A 23057-nucleotide genomic window follows, 5' to 3' on the forward strand; every position below is an offset into this window, starting at 1 on the left:
GGGGCAGAGTGGGGTCTCCCCGGGCAATAGCACGGCAATAGCACGGCGTCACCAGGTTAGGGCTGGCTATCACAGACGTGAGCTGCAGTGTGGGTGCTGAGAACTGAACCTGGGTCTCCTGCGACAGGTGGTCTTGACAGCTGAGCCATCTCTCCAGGCCCAGTCGTGTATTTTTGATTGGCGGACAGGAAGAATGAAACTAGTGATAGAAAAATCACTTTTTTTTTTTTTTTGCTTTGTTTTGGTCATGTACTATGCGCATTCTGACCATCCAGAAAGTCGGATGAAGGTTACAAGCCTGCAATTCATTCTCCCCCCCCACCCCCCCTCTTCCCTATCCTGTAACATAAACCCCGGAAAGTATTGCACATTGTAGCCATAACCAACAGCCTATAGAATTTCCTGAACACCTCTGACTGGGCAATGTATTTACCTGGAATTGAAATGTGTTTTAAGCCGTGCTGCCACGGTGCAAGACTGTAATCCCAGCACTCAGAAAGCAGAGGCCTGCCGATCGCTCTGAGTTCGAAGCCAGCCCGGTGTACAAAGCAAGTCCAGGACAGCCAAGGCTACACAGATGAGACCCTATCTCGAAAACAAAACAAAAACAGAAACCAAAAAAAAAAAAGAAAAGAAAAGAAAAAGAAAAAGTGTTTTAAGACCTGATTTTTATCAGTTGAAGCCTGATCGGAAGGAATTTCGCAGGGCTCTTCCTGGGTCCACCACCAAGGCTTTTCTGACAAGAGTTGGTCTGGCATTACTAGGGAGCAGAGGTGGGAGGAAGGTGCTCAAGACTTCTCAGCCCCGACTATGTGTCAGATTCCTAACCTCCCTTCTGAGGAGAGTTCGGTTTCCATGCGGAGACTGTCGACATGAGACTACAAACAAATTTGAACAATTTGAGGATTGTACAAGACAGCGCGGGTTTACAAAGTCCGACACCACGCGGCTCCGAAAACAGCACTGAGAAAAGAGGTCTGAGGAGGCAAGCGTTAAGGCAGACCGAAAAGGGTTCTCCGGGCGCTTAAAGACTAAGTCCAGAGTGACAGTGGCACTCGAGAGGGCCAAGGGGACATGCAGCAGGGATGTAAGACTATTGTTTGCGACTGGCCTGACCCCATAGTAGGCTTGGGGTGAGGTACACAGGGTGTGTGTGCAGGGGAAACAGGGTCCTGCCCTGTCAATCACGAACACTGGCACAGGCTGAAGGCACCCCAAGTCTTACGTGCCACGGAAACAGGCAGCGTTGCAGATTTCCTCAGGAAAACACTGAAGGCAAAAACTGTGATCGCACCCAGCCCAATCTCTCCCACGTCCCCCAAAGGAAGAGAGCATTAGGTCAAACTCGTTTGTTTATTCCTTCATTCAACTAGCATTTCTCTCTCCTCGGGGGTCTTTTGTTCAACAGAAAGGGAAGGGGCCCTCGCCTTTTCCGGCAGCACCGAGTATCCTAGTCTAGGGGACCCCCCCCCTCCCTGAGCCTCCCGACTCGGCAGGACCATAGCACCTCCGAGCGATCCCGGCTGCAGAGGAAGCTCCGGGCCTGCATTCCAACGAGGGCGCGCTCAGTGGAAGCCGGAGGACACTGCTGGCGCCAGAGCTCTCGCTTGCTCTCTCTCTCTCCACAGCTTGGGGTGGGGTGGTGGCAAGAGGGAAAGTGTCCGCCAGGAGGGAATTGGGCGCTCCTAGGCGGCCTCCGAAGGAATGGGGCCCCCAGCCCCTTTTCAAGGGGTCCGTCTTCCCTCCCCACTACGCTGTCGCACGTGCATACCAAAAAGTCTATCCCCCAAACAGAACCGCGAGCCGCCCTAATCATCAGGCTAGTTCTGGAGAGCGAAAGCAGATCTAGGTGGAAAGATCGAGAACACAACCCCCCTCCCCCCCGAGCATCTGGGGTCTGGGTAGCGTGGCAGCGCTGGCTCAAGTTCTGCGGGAGGAAAAGAAAAAAGGAAAAAGAAGGAAGGGGGGGGGGGAAGAGAAGCCCCGAACGTAAATCTTAAGTCAGGGGCTGGAAAGGGTTTTGATGTGGGGGTGCACAGCACACATGCCGGATGTGTCCCCGAAACGTAATGTTGGTGCCTGCGATGGGAGGGAATCTAAGGAAGCTGGCTCCTTACGGCAGCCGCGGGTGGCGGCCACCCACGGGGCTGCTGCGGTACGCCGGCCCCGGGAGCCGCGGGGAAGCGGGGTGCGGCTGGCCCCCCCACAAGTCGGGGTGCGGGGCAGCCGGGCGGGAGGCGGAGCCCAGGTAGTGTTGATACACAAAGGCCAGCGCCCGCCGCCCCGCCCACTGACGCGGCGCCCCGCCGCTATAACTTGCGCTCGCGAGGCAGCTCCACACCGCGCCACGCCGCCGCCCGCGCCGTCAGCCTTCAGTCTTCCCTGGAGGACCGTGACCGCCATTCCCCGCTTTATATATATATATAAAAAAAAATAATAATAACCTAATTTTAAAAAACCAGCCTCCTCTGCCTGTTCGATTGCGGGGATATATATACATATATATATATTTTAAAAGGACCCGTCATTGCTACTATTTGTCTGGTTTCACGATTTTTGGTGCCACCGGGACAGCCCGCGAGGAGACACTGCCGTGAGGAGGGTCAGCTCCGAGGGAGAGCACCGAGGTGAGGCGGGGGAGGGGCGGCGGCAGCGGCGGGAACGGGGTTTTTTTGCGGGGCACCGGGCCGCAGTCTCCCGTTAGAGGGGGGAGGGGGAGCCGCGCGCGGGCCGCTCGGCTGCTGCAAGCATGGTCTTGTGACTCGATTGGCTTAAAAATAAACGTGGAAGTCCGGGCGGGAGTCGGGGGGTAGTGGTGGTGGTGGTGGTTGGGGGGCCGGGAAGGGGAGAAGGCGAGCCGCGAGTGCTTGACAATCAATCGCCTCTCGGTATTGCATCAGTTCCTCCCGGGGCATAGGAGGGGCCAGCGGCCCGGTACCGGGAAGGGGGGTGGCGGCGGCTGCCGGGAGGTGTGTGTGTGTGTTGGGGGGGTGTTCGGCGTGCGCCCTGTAAACAAGCTCAGGCTCCGGGGGGACCGGGCTCGGCGCCGAGGCGGCCGGAGGGGCGCCGCGGCGGGCGCATCTTTGTTCTCGCGGCCCCGCCGTCGGTACTTTTCCGCCCCTCGCCGCGCCCCCGCCCCTCGCTCGCCTGGTACTTTTCCACTCGCCTGGCGGGGGATGAATCAGCCGCGCTGCGCCGCCCGGCGGCGTCACGTGGTCGAGGGCGGGCGGGCGCCGCAGTCCTGACGCGCCGCCTCTTACCTTCGCAGGCAGCCTCGAGGGCCAGTGCGCCGCCAAGGACAAAAGGAAGCCCGCGCCGCACGCCGCCGCACACCGTTCCTCCCGGATCAGCATGAAGAAGACCGAAATGGGAAGGTTTAACATCTCCCCGGATGAGGACAGCAGCAGCTACAGCTCCAACAGTGACTTCAACTACTCGTACCCCACCAAGCAGGCTGCTCTGAAAAGGTGGGAGCAGTCCGCTTTGCAAAAACAAAAATAAAAACCAGCAAAAAAAAAAACCAAAACAAAAACAACCCAGCTTGCACACTTGGTTGCTTCGGGACTGGAGGGTGTAGGCTAACGCTCACACCCAGGAACCAGAAGTCTCGCCTAGGGCTCCGGTGTCTTTAGTTGCTCACCCATCCCTGGAGGCACTAGCCTCCTAAATTACCCAATTACTGCATGAGCGATGGTATCTCCAAGAACACCTCGCCCATGTGACTCACCCGTTAACTAAAAGATGCCATATAGAACTTGAAAGGCTGTTTTACTTTATACTAAAACATGATTTGCCTGTCAGGTTACAGTGACCTCTTGTTTTTGTTTTTGTTTTTTTTTTTTTTGCAGCCATTATGTGGACGTGGATCCTGAAAACCAGAACTTTTTACTTGAATCCAATTTGGGGAAGAAGAAGTACGAAACAGACTTTGTAAGTTGAGAAAGACACTATTTTATGTGCTTTGGCTTTATGGAGTAAAGAATAGTGTTACTTATAGATGTCAAATCTGACTTGCCCGAAGCTGGTTTTCTCCTTTTAATTATTGTTATGTGTTTGGTTATCGTTTTCCCCCTGTGTAGCATCCAGGTACTACTACCTTTGGAATGTCAGTATTTAATCTGAGCAATGCGATTGTGGGCAGTGGAATCCTTGGGCTTTCTTATGCCATGGCTAATACTGGAATTGCTCTTTTTATGTAAGTATGTGTAAGTAGTGTGAGCCTGCCGTGCGGGGCAGTTAATATGATAAAACATATTTTTGGCTCCAGACAACAGAATTTGCAGTTCAAAATAGTTGATTTAAAAGTCATTTAAGCTTGAAGTATGTATAAGCCGAAGCTCTGTTTAACTACCTGTGCAATGTCGAGAAAGCAAGTTAGAAGGTAGGGTGACACTTAAAACGGTCTTTGGAAAGGTCAGAGTGTTGTCAGTTGTAAAAGAAATGTCGGATGAGTCTACAGTTAATTAACTTTTTGATATAAAGACAGAGATGGAGTGGCTCCAAATAGAAATCCTGAGTTGACAGCCTCCCCCCAAAACCTGTGGGCCCTTTACGTACATAAGGAAGAGAAAGTTTTGGGTGTATAAGGTGTGGTGATGTTTAGTTTACCTAGCCTCGGTCATATCTGTTTTTAAAAAGTGAGTCAAAGTTTTCTAGATGCTGAAAAGCAAATTCGCTTTTTTAAGTAATGTTTTTTTCCCCAGATCTCTATGATTGGTACCTGACTAATAAGAGCCTACTAATTTTTTTTTAATTGGCTCTCTGTTTCCCAGAATTCATGTTTGGGGGTACTCAGGTTGGGATTACCGACCTGCCCTTGGGGAGTATGACTGCTTGAGGTCCCAGGCAGCACATGGCCAGCGGGCGTGAAGTGATTTCCTGGGTTGATTCCCAGTGCTGTCAGACAGGAAAACCCGTAGCAAAGGGGGGAAAGTGCTACTCCCAAGTACAGGAGCATGCGCATGTTAGAGAGTGTAGTTTTCACTGTGTCCTAAGTTTCACACTGCCTGTAGATCCCTGGCTGACACCGGTTCTGTAGTTACAGGGGCGCAAAGTTCCTCTGCCTTACCCGTAATCTTACATGCAGGCGAGAAACACGCTGCACCTGCCCCTTTCTCTTCGTGACAGTTAACTTTTGGTTAGCTGAGGGTAACTTCCACTCAAGTTACTTGCTCTGCTTGGTGAGGTCCTACCCTGACGTTAAGCCTGGCTTTGAGTAGTAGGACCATTACGATGATTTGGGGGAGCGGTTCTTGCCAAAATGAGGCCTCAGGAACTTTAGATACAGAACATCTGAAATTTCAGGGTTTTGGCGGGAATCGGAGTGGTGCAACGAAAGTTAAGTATCTGAAGCCCTTCTTGGCTCTTGCCGTGAAAGCCGGAAGTTTTAAGATGCCAATGTGGTTAGTGGTGACTGCATTTTACAAGTGAAAGTAAAACTTACCTCACCGTGTCACCCTAGAACTTTGGGCTTCTGCTTTAATAGCTCACTGTTTGATTAACCGTTTTAATCAATGGCTAAATGATACCAAGATTGTGTGAGTTACTTATCCATACTTAACCTTACATAGAAAGGTGAATGGGCCAAAAGCCGGGTGCTGAAGTGGCTAGTCCGCCCTTTCACGGAGAGTGATCTTGAGGTTAAACGTGACCTTGAAGGGCATGAAGTGCACTGTCATCTCTGTAAGACCTCCATTGTACCTAACTTCCTTTAATTATTATTTTTCTTTTTAAATTAACCGTCTTTTTTTTCAAGAGGTCAGGCTCACAGTGTCACCTAGGAACCAGGTGTCCTGACACTGACCTTAGGTTGGAAGTCACATCCTACACTTTACGTGCTGATGTGTGTCCCCGCCTCCGCCCCCCTTGGCCAGCACCTTATATAGTATGCGCAGATTGCCCATTCAAGGTCGCAGTTTATGTGGCTGTCTCATTTGCCTTGTCTGCCTCAAAGTAGAAGGAAAGTGGGATTTGATTGAGACTGTGCTCTGAAGGAAAACCGGGCCGGTGTCGGATGGATCCTTTGAGTCCCTCCTTATTCTCCTCTACTTTTCTCTTCCAACCCGTGTGGAAGGGTGGAGCTGATCACTCTGGTTCCGGATTCTGAACGCTAGCACCGTTTGGTGTCTTCACAGCCGTCACCTCTAATTTGCTAGTACATTTTCTTACAGTGTCCGACTAAACTGTTCACTTCTGCCCACCTCATTTCTCTCAGCCTGTCTGGTCCCTGGGGTCTTGGCCTTTCCTGACCCATCTCAGTTGAGCAGTGTAAAAATGGCAAGTTTGAAATGAACCTATGAGGAACTCATGCCAGGCATGGATAATAACTGCATATGACAAGATCTCAGAAAACAAGTTTCTGCTCCCCTGGGCTTTGGCTTTGCAGAGTCTTCCTGCATGGTGGCAAAGTGTGAGCGTTGCCTTTAATACTGTGAAACTCAGCTAGCTCCCACCTACAAGTTAGGGTCAGCCAAGCGTCAGGTGAGGGGACACCAATGCTACTGCAGACAGGAAGTGTCTCTAAGTGCCCAACCCTGCTTACTTATAACCGAGTGCCTTTTCCTCTTCCCAGAATTCTCTTGACGTTTGTGTCAATATTTTCCTTGTATTCTGTTCATCTCCTCTTGAAGACTGCCAATGAGGGAGGTACGGTAACACCCTGGCTCCCCCTCCCCCCCCCCCAAGTAATCTATGCCTATCCTGATTTTGGGGTGGGGGTGGGGTGTAAAGCTTTCAGAATGCTTCATTCCTCTGCGCTGTTGCATACAGGATCTCTATTATATGAACAGTTGGGACATAAGGCGTTCGGCCTGGCTGGGAAGCTAGCAGCCTCCGGGTCCATCACGATGCAGAACATCGGAGGTGAGTTGGGGTAGGCTCCGTTGACCAGCACGAGGTGGCAACATGTGACTTCAGTGTCATGGGGCACACTTGGCACTTGTAATGGTTTGATTTTGTCTCCCTCCATCCAGCTATGTCCAGCTATCTCTTCATAGTGAAATATGAGCTACCTTTGGTGATCAAGGCATTAATGAACATTGAAGATACCACTGGGTAGGTGCTAAGTAAGGTTACTCCATAGAAACGCTTGCAGATGCACTTTGTCAAAGCAGGATCTTAAAACAGTTGCCAAGACGTTCCTCGAGTTCTTCTGACAAGAAAGCGTCCCACAAACTAAGGGATGTTTGCAGCCCCTTGATCTTAACTTGGGCGAGCACATACACAGAGCTGGCTGGAAGCTGCTCTAGTACTCCGACTCACCTACTCATCTTGACATTTATTAGAGCTGCTCACTCGGGAGTTGGTTAAAGCAAAAAAAAAAAAAAGCTGTTTCGGGTGGTTTTTTTTATCAGAAAAACCAATCATGCTTAAAATAGCTAATAAAGAAAACCAGGAAGTGGGCAGCTGTACCGGTAAATGTTAACCTTGCTACGCAGTTACTTGTCCCAGTGAGGGGACAGGGTCTCGTAAACAGCTAAGGCTCATTTGCTTCCTGAGTTGTACAGTAGCTGCCTCAAAGCCGAGAGGCGTGGCGGGGTGTGCCTCTCTCCACCTCGGCTCTAGAGACCCGGGTGAAGACGCTGCTCTTGGAGCACTTCGGTTTCTGTGGGGTCTTCATTACTGCCGTGAGTGGAGTGGAAGTCTCACAGGGTTAGAACTCCGAAAGCAGTGCCTTTTTTTTTTTTTTTTTTTTTTTTTTTTAAGGAATGGCTTTGTTTTGAGATAGGATCTCAACTGTTTAGTCCTGGCTAGCCGGGACCTCAAAAAGAGTTCCACCTGGTTCTGGGACAGTCTGTGGGAGTGCATGCCACCCCCAGGGCTGGGGAGAATAGGCCTTGGTTACTTATAAAGAGGCAGTGCTAGAATTTAGGGAACAATTAGGGTCAGAACGACCTTTTGACATACATTTATTTATTTGCTTATTTATTTTGAGTCCAAGGTGGGTCAGAGTGTTACTATGATAATGTGAAATAAGTTGTGGTTGAGTGTGGGCGTTGGGGGAAGGGAGTGGTTGCCTCTGCATCTTAAGTCTATGTCTGAAACCTCCCTTACTGGAGTGTCTGATGAGTGCTCCTGCTGAACGGTGCTGGAGTTCCTCCTCCTCCTCAGCATCAGAAACAAAGCTAGAGCTGTAATGCTGCTGCACAGTTTTTCTCAAAGTACCTAAAGATAAGCCCACTGGCGCCACAAAGTGGCTTTGTTGCCCACGTTAGTATCAAGCTTAAACAAGTGTTTTATGGTATGAACCGGCTGGCAAGCTTCCCAGAGCACAGAGTGGCGTAAAAGCTAGTGCTTTTCCTGCCCTTCACTATCCTGGGTGAGTGAGTGCTCAGGAAACTAATGGCTGCAGACTTAGTCTTGTCTTGAATGGGAGTTGTCTAAATAAAAAAAGAAAATGCCTGTTTCGTGGGCGGGGTGTGTAGTTTCTGAGGTGGACATGTCGTTGACGTCTGGCTCTCCTCTTGTCATTCAGGTTGTGGTATCTGAACGGTGACTACCTGGTCCTGCTGGTGTCGTTGGTGCTAATTCTTCCTTTGTCGCTGCTGAGGAACCTAGGTGAGCAAACGCCTCTAACGGGCACTGAGCCTCTCAGCACCTGCTGGTGGGAAGGAAGGGCAGCAGGGCAGAGGAGACCCTTTGAAACCACTGCCTTAATGGATGCCCTTGTGTCTGCGCCGGGCTCCCCACCCGCCCCTGTTTGACTAAAGCAGTGCTGTTCTTCACCTCTAGGGTACCTGGGGTACACCAGTGGTCTCTCCTTGCTGTGTATGGTCTTCTTTCTGATTGTGGTAGGTCATGGGTTTTCCTTTTTTAAAAAAAAGCATTTTCTAAGTTCTGTCCAATCACTCTGCTTAACCACCGCAAACTATATTTTCAGGTGATCTGCAAGAAATTCCAGATCCCTTGCCCCGTGGAAGCTGCTCTGATTAACGAAACTGTGAATGGCACCTTGACCCACACGGCCCTGGCAGTTCTGGCACCCAACACCACCGCAGCTGATTGTTGCAAACCACGTTATTTTATCTTCAACTCGAAGGTAACTTAGTTTTCCATCCTGTTTTCTGGAGAAGGGATTTTTAGGGAAGGATTAAAAAGAAACTGCCCATTAGAAATTTAGAAGTTATCTCTTATGACAACTTGAAGGGTGGGAGATGGTTCGCTTTTTAGAAAGGAAAAAGTAAACCTGGAAACTGGACAGAGTTTCGGGTTCTGTTGTAGACCAGGAGGGCGAGTGAAGTAATCTCACGACACCATGGCATATGCCAGGCGTCAGAAACAGAATCAGTTGAGCAGTGTAGGCGTAAGATGCTTAGCTGCGGACTGACCAGGCTGTGTCTCTTTCAGACGGTGTACGCGGTGCCCATCCTGACCTTTTCCTTTGTCTGCCATCCTGCTGTTCTCCCCATCTACGAGGAGCTCAAAGGGTACTCAAGCCTTCCTGACCTAAGTCCCCTGGGGCACGGGAAGCAGTGGGTAGGAACTTGCTAAAACACACCCTGTGCTTTCTCTCCCTCGTTCAGCCGGAGCCGGAGAAGGATGATGAATGTGTCCAAGATTTCTTTCTTCGCCATGTTCCTGATGTACCTGCTTGCTGCCCTCTTTGGATACCTGACGTTTTATGGTAAGTAATGCCCAATTAAGAAAGTAGAGCGTGCTGTTAAAAGGTCCCCGTCTGGTTTTTTTTAAATCAGTAATCCTGGGGTCCAGATTCCAAAGCAGCCGAGAGCCGTTCGTTGATGTTTTTGTGATGTCCTTGCCTCTCTGTTGAGCTCACCGAGCTCTCTCTGCTCCCGTCTTTAGCTATAAGCAACATAACACCCACAAGCGTGATCGCTCGGGCACACACAGAAACAAAAAGCCAGACCCTGGGCTTTAGGTGCTTGGCCCCTGTTAGACTTCACTGGAGGTCATGTGGCTAAATCTCAGTATTTAGAAATTTTTTCCTCCAATGTTACTTTAATTGCACTAACCATAATTCCAGATTAATCTTATTAGCCTCTTAGTTTACAGTTGTGAGTAGCTAATAATTCTAGCGCCGATTTCACCGTAAATTAGCTTTCTTACTCTGTCCGCAGAGAAAACCACACTGAAAGCCCGTTTTTGTGTCTTGTGTCCCCACAGAGCATGTGGAATCGGAATTGCTTCATACCTACTCTTCAATCGTGGGCACTGACATTCTGCTGCTTGTTGTCCGTTTGGCTGTGTTGGTGGCCGTCACCCTCACGGTACCAGTGGTTATCTTCCCGGTAAGCTCCCCCCTGCTCCTGTGCAGCCCTGATGAGCCTGTGAGTGTGGTAGAAAGGTGGGGTGGGTGAATGAGCTACAGTGTAGATGCCAGGTCACCGTGTGGCAGAAAACAGGAGCGTCTGTTCTCTAGGAAAGAGCCACTGTCGCGCGTACAGTCTCACTCACCTGAGGGTTCTGTGCGTCAAGGTTGGATTGCTAAATAATAAACGACGTTTAACTTCTTTTCAGATCCGGAGTTCCGTCACTCACTTGCTGTGTGCTGCAAAGGATTTCAGCTGGTGGCGTCACAGTGTCATCACCGTGTCTATCTTGGCCTTTACCAATTTGCTTGTCATCTTTGTCCCTACTATTAGAGACATCTTTGGTTTCATTGGTAAGTTTTGATCGACGTGCTTGGAATAAATAGTAAGGCTTAAGAAAACAAACAGAGCGAGTTCTCAGGTGTGACCGTCCTTCCCAGGTGCGTCGGCGGCGGCGATGCTGATCTTCATCCTCCCGTCTGCCTTCTACATCAAGTTGGTGAAGAAAGAACCCATGAGATCCGTGCAGAAGATTGGGGTGAGTGAGAAATGGCCGCACAATCAGCTGTTTCGTCTCCTTTCCTTGTAAAGCTTTCTTCAGTCATGAAGCACTTCACAGAAAGGGGAGGGGGGGTGGGATGGATAATGGGATTGCACGGAAGTTATTAAAGAGCAGCATAAAGTCGCTGACGTAACTGTTGGCACCCGGTCTGATGGGCACAGACACGCACATCAAGTGTGCAGGCTACAGGAAGCTGAGGTGCTCAGTTAATGAGACTGGCCCTGCCTGCCTGCCTGCCCCCGAATGGGCTCGCTAGGATTCCGTCTTAGGTTCTGTGGTCTTGTTTCAAAGGCGAGACACAGTAAACACAAACTGAGCTGTGGAACCCGGATCGGAGCAAGGGATAGGGATAACTTAGGCGGAAAAGACTGCCTGCCCTGCGGCCATTGCTAGTCTGGTCTGAAGAGTGAGATTAGGGAGAAACGGGGATGACTTTTTTTTGTTTTAGGGAAATAAAACTGTTGAGCCCAGAGCCAAGGTCCACCTCCTTCAATCAGTGAGTTACTAGTGATCGGGATGTGGCTGAAGAAAATGCCCATCCATGTCCCCTCCCGCTCTAGGACTTAACCTGGCCATGATTTTGTGACCTGTGCACACAAAAGGCCAGTCCAACTCTGTTACAGCATAACTTTTTGCAAAGTTCAGAAAGCTTCAACTATGGGCTTTCTGTGTTACAAGTAACTATTGGATCGCTTTAAAACTGTTCCTATCCAGTCAGGTAAAATAAATCTGAACTATGTTTGTGACGGTCTCCTCTGCTTCCCGCAGGCTCTGTGCTTCCTGCTGAGTGGCATAGTGGTGATGATGGGCAGCATGGCCTTGATTGTTCTGGATTGGGTACACAACGCCTCTGCAGGTGGCCACTAATGCGCCGCGGACAACACTGCTCGCTCAGAGACTTCACCTGATGCTTTCCGTTCACTTCCTTTTGAAGTGCAGGTCCCTCGCTGGTTCTTCTGGATGCAGAATAAGTGAACTTTTCTTTCTTTTTGGTTTTTTTTTTTTTTTACATTTTATTTTAGAAGAAACTTATCTGTGTGTTAGGGAATGGAGATGAACAACGAAACCACGAGTCTCGGGTTAAGGGAAGTGACAATTTATTCCATTCCAGAGAATGGACGAACTTTTAACTTTTATCAAGCCACATGTTTGGCTGTGTCATTGTTTAACTTGGATATTTTATGATTTTACTTGAATGTGCCTAACGGAACCATTCGATGTGAGAAACACTTCTTAATTTACAGCAAAGTATTGAAATACGCATTGAGAAAAAAACACTTATTTTTTGTACCAAAAAATACTTTAAAAGACCTCAGAAGCACTATTTTACTTTGAAGAAATTGCATTTTTTTGAACTTTATCCAGAACCAGTTGTCAATAAACTCCGTAAAACAATTTCATTGATATTTAAAAGTGAATATTAGTATTATGAAATTATTTGCCTTTTTTGTAGGCATTATAAGCCAAATACTTTTTTACCCAAAAATCATTTTCGGGAAAATGTTGTGAAAAACTGCACCATGAATTAGCATAGTTTTGTTTTGTTCATTCAGATTCCGTTTAAAGGGTAATTGGTAGTTGTTGTACCAAATCAGGTGAACTCTGTTTATCATTTTCTTTGCCTCCAGATAATTGGTTCCTTAAAACCAAAATGTTTTACGTCTTCAACCTATTAGGCTGCAAAAACAGTGCAGATGTTTCTGTAGGAAATGGAATAACTGATTTTGAGGTACCAAATAGTGCAATTGGGTAAAACAGGGTTTATTCAGTTGCATCTGTCTCCAGAGTTGTATTGTCAGCTCTGGGCCGTGCTTTTGGGCCCGCCACCTTTTAAAACATTGCTTCCAGGGGTGAAAGTGCTTTGATGGCAATAGGCCGAAACTATCCAGTGGAAAGTCCGACTTTGAAATGCTGGTCTCCTGGAAGCGTGATTTACTTGACAACACGAGGCTCAGTTGTGCTCCTGCTGTAGGGAAAGCAGAGGCCTGGCCCGCAGGCTGCCCAGTGCTGGTACACTGCAAGTTCTCTTAGAAAGGTCACTGGGTTTCTCATGCAGTAAGCTCTTTAAAAACTCGCACTGGATTGTCATCTCACTCTTGTACTAATGCAGAATTTATCTGTTTACATCGGACAAATGCTTATTAGTTAGGGGAGTAGTACAACCAGATTGTGGTTAGTTTCTGGTCCAGCTGCCTGCTCACCTTTCCATTTCAATTCCAGTTGAAAGTGAAGCTCTCACCCCGCAGCTCGGCTTTAAGAGCACACTCACTGTATGTTAATGGCATATGGTGACTATGTTATTAAGTAATGTGGTACTTTGCGCATCAGGCATAATGTCTACGCTCTAATGCGTAATTCCATTAAGTGGTTGAGGGGAGCAAGTGGAATCATCAGTTGGCCATCTGGCCCTTAAGGTTTTCTCTTGAACTAAATGTTTTTAGTTTGAGGCAAGAGCCAGAAATTTGGCACACATGGTTTTTGTTACACGGTCTTGTGTTGTATATGTGACTAAATTCATAGGCAAGGTGTGTCTGCTAGCTAGCTACTAAAGGCCCTTGCAGACTGGAAGACATCTGGTATTGCTAGATTGGGGGAAGCCCACAGTCCTTTTGTCCCCAAGACGAAATCACTGGGGACCATCGAGAAGCAAAAGAAGACCTTCCACCGCGCTGCTTCCGTTTCACTCAGATCCAGAGCGTCACCTGCAGTTCAGGACTGTTCAGGACTTCGCTCTTCCACTCGAAGGCCTGGGAAGAGTTGCCGATAAGATCTGCCAGGAGATGCTGAGAAACAGGCACCAGAGAGGAGGTGCCATGGCAACCAGGAAGAAGTGGAAGAGAAAAATCTTGTTTACGGCCAATCAATGTGGAGAGACTTCCCAAACCTTTTTTTGAGGGAGCACAATTTAAGGTTCAGAATTACTTTTAGGCCAAATCCCAATGCTTGGGGCTGTTTATCTGCCTTGAGGTTCCTAAACTGAATTCTCATTCTCGAGCAGGGTTCAGTATTAAACCACTGTCCTGTCACCTCATTCTGCATTGCTGTCTTCCATGGACGTTTCAGTTATAACTGTATTGTTATTTATAGAGCAGCATTAATCCATTAAAGCTAACCTATTTTTCAATATTTATGATAAACTGTACATACATTGTCCATATGTATTTGTAAATAGATTGTATATACTGGTGGAATTGGGTCTTGGGTTCAAATGTATATATTCCCCTAAGTTTCTAAACTGCATTTTGATCAATTTACATTATATATACATATATATATATGTCCCCAAAGTACTTGTACAGAGAATTCAATTACTAGAAATTAACATTGTGTATAATACTACAATTGAAAATACTTGTTCAAATTGTATTTGCAATAAACTCATTGGATATCGATTCAAGTTCAAACATTAAAGCCTTAAATGAGGTCTAAATTTTCAAAATGCAGTAGCTACAACATGCTATCTGATTACATGTCACATGTGATCTCAAAGACGCAAAAGCCTTGGTGTGTATATAGTGTAAATTCCCCCTCTGTACTGTTAGAGGCTAACATGCCACTGTGGCTTGTTGGCAAGGAGTGCTACACCAGTTTCAATGAAACAATGTATCTTTGTTTTAACTGAACTAAAATAAAATACATGCTTAATCCTGAGGGGCCTTTGTTTCTTCTGGGTAATGCGATGAGTGTCAGGTGCCTTGTAGAGACTCACGAAGTGTCCACATAATGTGGTTCCAGTGAGGGAAAAGATGGCTTTGCAAACTGTTCAGGCTTACAGAGGTCTGGTGAGGGGCTGGAGGTCCCACCTTGTCTCTGCTGGGGTTGGGGCATCCAAAGTCCACTTGTTTTTAGGAAGCCACCCTAATGTACAGTGGAGATGAAGGAATCTGTAGGTCTGAAAGGACAAAGGACGTTTGGGTTGGTTTGATGGCTGTGTGCCCTGTAAGGGCTTGGTTTTCTTTAGGAACCTGAAAGGCAACTGAGTAGCCGGGGTATGTCCTGGTCCTTAAAGCTTAGGGGATCCTATAGGCAAGGCAGCCTGGGAAGGTTCCGAAGACAGCCTGGAGAAGCAAATGACCCAAGTTAGCAAGGCGTGGCTACGGGGCCTGCGCAGAACTCTAAGGCATTTAAAAGGCTTTCATCAGACACTTCCTGTGTGCACTCAACATGGGAATGATGGAGCTCTTGTCACATTGGTTTTGACATAGCGCTTTCTGTTAACACTACACTTTAAATCCCAATTTACAGTTAGGAATACATACGGGTAGGGCACCCCGATATGCTACAGCACACTGACCAGTGAGCCAGCCATTTCCAAGAGGTTTCGCAAAGGCCTTGTAACATTCAGGAAATAGGTATTCTGAAGACTGCATCTTGAATTGCACGTTTTCTCGCCTGGTACCTTTCTTGAAGGAAGGTGAAGGAATCCCTCAAGGTACCTTACAGTTGACTAGCAGGAGGGTTAGTTAGGCAAATGATACATCAGTGGCCTTGGCATGTGTCAAAACCAGCCTGTTCTAGAGACCAGTGACAAGTGTGTGGCATTCACTACAGAGCAGTCAAGAGTCTCAGCCCTAAACTTCTTCAGTTTGCCCACACAGGCAAGAAGGCCAGCACAGAGTCAAACCTCTTCCCTTAATGACAAGTGCACGGAGCCTGGAAACTGCCAACAGCAGCTCTGTAGTGTGGCTAGGCTACTTCTCAGAAGACGCATGTGACAGTGATGGGCTAGGAAGTGTGACATCTGTGTTCCTCTGTTCACACTGTCGCCATGTGTCCATGAAAACCATTTTAGCCCTCAGCCGTGTGAGCGGCTCCGGCAAGAAAAGCATCGCCCCGTACTTGTCTTAATAAAACAGTCCCAGGGTAGCAACAAGCTGTGTGCTTCAGATTTCCTTTTTCTGGAGATAACCAGGACACCAGGTTGCTTTTATGACTGACTCAGCTCATCTCTAGCTACCTCATCGACATCACCCCATCGTTCTCCTGTTAAGCTTCACACCTCCCTTTTTGTGAAATTATGCCAAGTTCAGCAATCTACTCCACATTAACTGTTCAATGAACCAGTGCCCCTAATTCAGTCTTAGAGGTGAAATGAGGTTTGTTGTTTGTTTGTTTTTGCAAGAATTTACTAAATGCATACAAGGTAAATACAGCACATGCTGTAAAATTAGAGGGTGATTTTTATATATATTTACAGCTGGGGGCTTTCGCTCCTAACTCAAGATCTGCCTCCAGCTGTCAGAAGTCACCTTTGACCTCCACCACTTAAATGGTTTGTTCAAGTCTGTCGGTCATCAACTGTGAAGGGTTCACTCAAGGAGTCGCTCGCTCACCCTCAGCGAGTCCTAGGAATGCTGCCACCAGAAAGTTCCTGGTGTTGACGTGGAGGACTTTGTTATGGTCACCCTGGAGTAACAGATGTACCATACTGGTCTGTCAGGCTGCTTTGCACAAACACCAGGCTTCATGCTGTGCACCCGGTTGCATTGCTGAGGTCTTGTTTTTGTTTGTTTGTTTGTTTGTTTTTGCCAAGTTGCATAGCAGCCTGTCCCTCTGTAAGCTGCTCTTCCCCCAGCGAGCCCTGAGCCTCCTGGGTGGCTTCACATTTGTGTCCCATAGTCAGGTGAAAAAGAAAAAGAGCTCCCCTGTGTGGTCTCAGACAAGAAATGTCTCGGAAGCCTGTGTTTCTAGGCTCCCGGGCGCCTCCAACGCCTTTTCCTGTTGCTTTAGGTCTGTGCGCTCCTCTGTAGGAAACCTTGGCGGCCAGGGTGACGCGCTCCGATATTTTCCTCCCGCCCTGGCTCTTGTCACCTCTAGGAAGAAGCAATTTTGGAGACAACCTCAATCAGTTAGCGGGGGCTTCAAAAAGTCCCGTTTGACATCCTTCCCTCCCAAGTTCCCTCAGCTGTGAGCTGGGGGTGCCTGACTGTCCTTCCCTAGGCTGTGAGCTGGGGGAGCCTGACTGTCCTTCCCTAGGCTGTGAGCTGGGGGAGTCTGACTGTCCTTCCCTAGGCTGTGAGCTGGGGGTGCCTGACTGTCCTTCCCTAGGCTGTGAGCTGGGGGAGTCTGACTGTCCTTCCATAGCACATGCAGCCCGTTGCCTCTCCATCCCCAGGCGGCTCAGCGCTGCCTTCAGATCTGCCTGTGCTCAGAAATGAAAGCTTTGAAGCTGTCCCCAGAATTTACCTCCCAGAGATGACAGTGTGCTGGCCGTGTGCTTCCTTTTGCATTATGGGGTCTCTCTCTGTCTCTGTCTCTGTCTCTCCATGTGTGTGTGTGTGTGTGTGTGTGTGTGTGTGTGTGTGTGTTGGGGTGTTGGGGAGGCATATCCCTTATACTCATTCTTTTTTTAAAACGTTTAAAAATTAATTTATTCATATTACATCTCAATTGTTATCCCATCCCTTGTATCCTCCCATTCCTCCCTCCCTCCCACTTTCCCCTTACTCCCCTCCCCTATGATTTTGACTGAGGGGGACCTCCTCCCCCTGTATATGCTCATAGGGTATCAAGTCTCTTCTTGGTAGCCTGCTATCCTTCCTCAGAGTGCCACCAGGTCTCCCCAATACAGGGGGCGTGGTCAAATATGGGGCACCAGGGTTTGTGAGAAAGTCAGACCCCACTCTCCACTCAACTGTGGAGAACGTCCTGTCGATTGGGTAGATCTGGATAGGGGTTCGATGTTTACTGCATGTATTGTCCTTGGCTGGTGTCATAGTTTGAGCAGGACCCCTGGGTCCAGATCCACCTGTCATAATGTTCTTCTTGTAGGTTTCTAGGACCCTCTGGATCCTTCTATTTCCCCATTCTCCATGCTTCTCTCACCTAGAGTCCCAATAGGATGTCCTCCCCTCTGTCGCATGTTCCTGATAAGTGAAGACTTTCTTGGGACATACCCCTTGGGCTAGTGTCCAGATAGAAGTGAATATATACTCATTCTTCTTAAGAGACTTCTTTGGGGTTCTTTTCTAACCACATGCAGTGATTATTCTGAAAGGAGTTCTGGTAAGTTCAATTTTTTTCTAGCTGAGCCCACTGAACATGTCTGAAATGGAGCCCAATCTTTTATGTAGGATAAAGGAGAAGTGATGTGCTGAAGTCTGATGGCTGAGCTCAGCCGGGCAATGTCCTCCTGTAGTGGGCATGAAGGCCTTTACCTGGGGCTCTGCAGAAGAAGACATACTCCACCCCAGCTCCAACTCCCTTCAGAGCCAGCCCTCAAGATGGCTAGAATCCTAAGTCTGAATTCACCAGGTCTGCTGATTAGCAAGATGTGTCTTTGGCTCCTGCCTCGACCCAGTTGCCTTTACCTCAGCACTGCCCAGCAGCTTTCAGATCACCTGAAGCTCCCTGTGGGCAAACGGGCTGCCAGGGGGATCCGCAAGTCCTACCTGGCACCTCAGTGGCAGAATGGGTAAAGAAAACAGACACAAATGTCACAAAATCTTATATGATCCCCAGTGCTCAGAGAACAATCATGTCATTAACGGGGATTGCCTACATGGACAGGAAGAAGTAGATGAGGGCGACACCATTTAAAAAGTCCGTCTTTCCACTACGGCTAGTTCTGATGATATTTTTGTAAACCAGTCCTCTGACTCATCCATTGCTTAAGGATTTGGGAAAATAGTCTGTATCGTGTGTGTGTGTGTGTGTGTGTGTGTGTGTGTGTGTGTATTTTAATTTTAGTTATTTATACAGTATTCTGCCCATATGTGTGCCTGCATGCCAGAAGAGAGCACCAGATTTCATTATAGATGGTTATGAGCCACCGTGTGGTTGCTGAGAATTGAACTCAGGACCGTTAGAAGAACAGACAGTGGTCTTAACCTCTGAGCCATCTCTCCAGCCCCTATATATAAACTTTCAAGGCTATATTCTACTATTTTTACAGACTATGTAGCAAAATCACATACATGTATATCACAAACATAATCACAAAACCACAAACATATATATGTATATACATGTATATATGTGGTGTGTGTATATGTGTGTGTGTGTGTGTGTGTGTGTGTGTGTGTTTGTTTTTGATTTTTTTTTTTTTTGAGACAGGGGAGACAGGGTTTCTCTGTGTGTATCCATGGCTGTCCTGAACTCACTTGGTAGACCAGGATGGCCTCGAACTCACAGCAATCCACCTGCCTCTGCCTCCTGAGTGCTGGGATTGCAGTATATATTTTTTACCTTTTAAATTAAAATATGACACATCAGTTTCTTCTTCCCTTTTATCCCTCCACTGTCCCTTTAATGTCCCCTCCCTTGCTCCCCTTTAATTCATGGCCTCTTTAGTTAATACTGTTACATGTATGTATAAATGGATAAATGTGTAAACACAACCTGCTGCGTTCCTTTAGCATTTGTATGATTCCAGGGATGGCCACATGGAGTCGATAACTAATGAGGGGGCTTGCCCTAGGGACACCAATTCTCCTTCTCTGGGCAGCTATTAGTTACCTTTGACCAACAGTTTTTTCTTTTGTTTTGTTTTTTTACTATTCAGGTATCTAGTTTGAATATATGTGTTTGTGCTTGAGTGTGTGTATGTGTACCACATGTGGGGGCTGAGAACTAAATCTAGGTTCTCTGCAGGAGCAGTAAGTGCTCTTAAACACTGAGCAACCTCTCCAGCCCCAACCAACATCATGTTGTTGTTGTTGTTGTTGTTGTTGTTGTGTTGTTTTGTTTTGTTTTTTGTAGCCTTGGCTGTCCTAGACTCTCTTTGTAGACCAGGCTGGCCTCGAACTCACAGCGATCCACCAGCCTCTGCCTCCCGAGTGCTGGGATTAAAGGCATGTGCCACCACACCTGGCTCCAACATCGTTCTTAAACTGATGTATCTGGCCAATAGGCCATGACAGGAACCAACTATAGCGAAGGCACCTGTCTCATGGATGTATCCCCAGTAAACAACCATTGGTTTTCCTCAATAAAAAAACACGGCCACTCTAGTCTGCTTAAATTATAAATGTTACAATGGTTTCTCTAACCTACTGCACTCTGTCATGGATTCATGGTATAGTCTAAACCAAAAATAGACTATTTCTTTTTCTAGTCCTTTCATTTGCTTTCTATTTCCCTTCCCAGTGACTGGAGTCTCGGGAGAGGTGAACCTCACGGTTCACAGCCCTCCTGCTCCAGACGGAGGGACTGTATTTTTAAACTGATCCCTAAATAGAAAGATCCAAAGAAGGAACTATGTGGAATATGAAAATCTCGGCTGTGAGTGTGAGGGCCTCGTACATTTGGAAACCAGGAAGCACGCACACATTTCTCACGTGTGTGTGGGGAGACAATGAGTTAACATGTGTTAAAAGCGCTCTTTATTCTAGAAAAAGAAAGCACAGACAGACAGAAATTTGCTCCCAAGACTCCAGGTTCCAATAAGCTCTCACAACTTTTACTACAGTGTTTGCGGGGGAGAAGAGTTATCAACTCTGGGAGCAACAGTCAGTCCGTGCTCCGGGTCCCTGTGACCCTGCCTCTCTAGAAAGGTCTCCTGGTAACGGAGGAACAGGGTCATTTTGTGGCTGTGGGGAAGATGAGTTCCTCACCTGTCTGCAATCCAGCAAGCTCCTTAGCCTGTTTGTGCCTCAGCTGGCGTGCCTTGCAACAAAATGGAGCAGAACTCCCATGATTCTGCACTCACTCTGTGTGAACACTGCATTGAGGGCCTCATTCCAATGCCTCCCTCTAGAAAAATGCCTTTATGGGCCGGAGGCATGGCTCAGCGGTTAAGAGCACTGTCTGCTCTTCCAGAGGTCCTGAGTTCAATTCCCAGCACCCATATAGTGGCTCACAACCCTCTCTATACTGGAATCTGATGCCCTCTTCTGGCAGGCAAGTGCATATGCAGATAGAGCATTCATACATATAATAAATAAAATCTCTTTTTAAAAAAGAAAGAGCCAGGCATGGCGGCGCACACCTTTAATCCCAGCACTCAGGAGGCAGAGGCAGGTGGATCGCTGTGAGTTCGAGGCCACCTTGGTCTACAAAGTGAGTCACAAGACTCCGAGAAGAGCAAGCGGTGTTCTTAACCAGTGAGCCATCTTTCCAATTCCGGAAAATACCTTTGGAGCCACTATTTACTGATGAAGGAGTGGAACCTTATGAGGGCGGAGCTAAGAAGCCCAGACTCAGTGCCAGGCATGGTGGCAAGCACATCTGCTATCCCAGCACTCGGGAGGCAGAGGCACGTGGATCGCTGTGAGTTCAAGGCCAGCCTGGTCTACAAAGTGAGTCCAGGATAACTAGGACTTCAAGAGAAACCCTGTCTTGAAAAAAACCAAAAGAAGGAGGAGGAGGAGGGGGGGAGGAGGCAGAGGAGGGGGAGAAAAAGAAGAAAAGAAGCAGCAGCAGCAGCAGCAGCAGCCTAGCCTCAGATCCCAGGGCATTAATCTACTCACCTTTAGGGTATTAAGTATTCATGGATTGGGTTGTTTGGGGTGTTAAAGTGCCTGTTACCGGGAGTCTCGCATAGTGGAGTATTGGATAGCTCTGAAAATAAACTACAGTTCTGTTTCATAATAAACTGTAATGAAAAAGGCCCTAGTACCCTAACCCTCTCATAAAGTTCCCAACGGTTCAGTGGACACAGCAACTGCATTAGTTTTATTCTCTTCCCAGCACGTTTGCTGCCACACGGAGAGAGGAGGAGAATGAGGGGGGGAGGGGCGAGGAGGGGGGAGGGGCGAGGAGGGGGGAGGGGCGAGGAGGGGGGAGGGGAGGCGAGGACGCTTCCTGGGTAAACACCAAGGCAGGTAGACGTGAGTATCAGTGTTCTAGCTTCCGCGTGTTTGTAGGACAAAGTTGATCCTGAATTTGCACTTCTAAAGTCCACAACCATTCATTCTGACACGCGTGTGAAACGCAGGACCCACAGAAAATCGCCAGTCTCCTACGGCTTTCCTCGGCTGTCCAACTAAAAGTTTTGTGCAGTTTGACCCAACGTGTAGCAGTGAACACTTGTCAGTATTCACTCATCTTCTAGTCGGCTTGGTGTGATGGGGTGCACGGGAGACTGCCAGACCCGGACTTCACCAGCTTCCTCTAGCCCAGGCTTGGAGGAAGATTGTACGCTTTCGATCCCAGTTCTAAGCTGGGGCTTTTGTCCCAAGGGTGCTATGGAAGTGTCCAGTTCGTCTGAGCTGTTGGATAGCTGCTCATTTCAGAACCAAAGTCTCGGTGTAGTTCAGTTACAGAAGAGACGAGCACACTGGTTATGGATGGTGAAGGGGACGAGACACTGACTGGCATTTAGGGAGTGTCTCAGCGCTGCCTTATGGCCTGCTCTTGTAGTAAAGGGACTGGCTCACCTGGCATGGTGACACCCACTTGTGATTTTACCTGGTAGGTTGAGGCAGGAGGATCTTGGATTGAAGGCTAACCTGAGCTACATGGTGATGCCCTTATTTTAAAAATAAAGACTGCAATGGCCTTGTCTCGATGTTAAGTGGCCGCCGTGAGGTGACCGCCTGGGACACACCCCTGCCATGCTCTGGAGCTAAGCTAAAACGAGTTCTTCCTGTTTTTTTTTTTTTTGGTACTTTTCTCTTAGGGTTCTTTCTAAGTAACAGGATAGCGATGCACTCAGAAAGTACCACAGAGAGCAAGAGTTGTCGCTGCTGACCGTGGGGTCCGGGGACCATGGGTGGAAAAGATTGGTAGAGAGATTTAGCCAAGTTTGCAGAAAACAGGCTGGAAAAAGCCCAAGCTGCTTTCAGCAGAGCTTGGCAAGTGAATCTGCGGGAGTCAGGGGGACGGTGATGTCCACAGGAGTGTGGGCAGTCAGGACCACCAGTCAGCAGCGAGCCAGAGCAGGGCTCTCGCAAGAATTGGAGAAGAGGGCCTACAAACTGCGCTTTCGGATCAAAACGAACTCTCATCTGTATTTTGTCCCTGTCCCGAGACCTGTGTGAAGCTGAATTTAAATGAGACAGACTAATCCGAGCGCCATGGCACAGACCTGCAGTCCCAGCATGTGGAAGGTTGAGACAAAGGGTCCTAGGTTTCTTACTACTTGGCAACACTGTCTTAAAACAAAACAACCTGACTAAATAATGAACACTAAATGAACACATAAGATAATACAAAACAAATAAATTAATAAATAAGATAAATAAAATTAGGGCGTATTGATCTGGCAAAGAAAAATTTCAAGGCGCTCTGGCATTCAGGCAGTGGGGTAGTTATCATCGGCTGGTTCTACACAAGCTTACAGTGAG

At 48.0% G+C, this 23057-nt stretch overlaps 1 protein-coding gene across 2 annotated transcripts; it reads left to right on the forward strand.

Annotated features, from left to right (window-relative positions):
• Nucleotides 1-2317: 2317 nt before the first annotated feature.
• On the forward strand, nucleotides 2318-14481 carry SLC38A2 (solute carrier family 38 member 2). Of its 2 annotated transcripts, XM_084750169.1 has the most exons (16): nucleotides 2318-2627; nucleotides 3269-3467; nucleotides 3849-3930; nucleotides 4080-4195; nucleotides 6572-6645; nucleotides 6769-6861; nucleotides 6972-7053; nucleotides 8474-8556; nucleotides 8731-8789; nucleotides 8879-9037; nucleotides 9346-9425; nucleotides 9522-9622; nucleotides 10123-10247; nucleotides 10477-10621; nucleotides 10709-10806; nucleotides 11599-14481. In XM_084750169.1, exons 2-16 carry the CDS (start codon nucleotides 3352-3354, stop codon nucleotides 11695-11697), a joined length of 1512 nt encoding a protein of 503 aa, XP_084606295.1. In that variant the 5' UTR covers nucleotides 2318-2627; nucleotides 3269-3351; the 3' UTR covers nucleotides 11698-14481. The 2 variants fall into 2 exon arrangements, with proteins under 2 accessions (XP_084606295.1, XP_084606296.1); XM_084750170.1 differs by lacking the exons at nucleotides 2318-2627; nucleotides 4080-4195 and having other exon boundaries at nucleotides 3333-3467.
• Nucleotides 14482-23057: the final 8576 nt, after the last annotated feature.

The sequence above is a fragment of the Acomys minous genome, assembly GCF_964271855.1.
Source record: "Acomys minous genome assembly, chromosome: 12".
NCBI lineage: Eukaryota > Metazoa > Chordata > Mammalia > Rodentia > Muridae > Acomys > Acomys minous.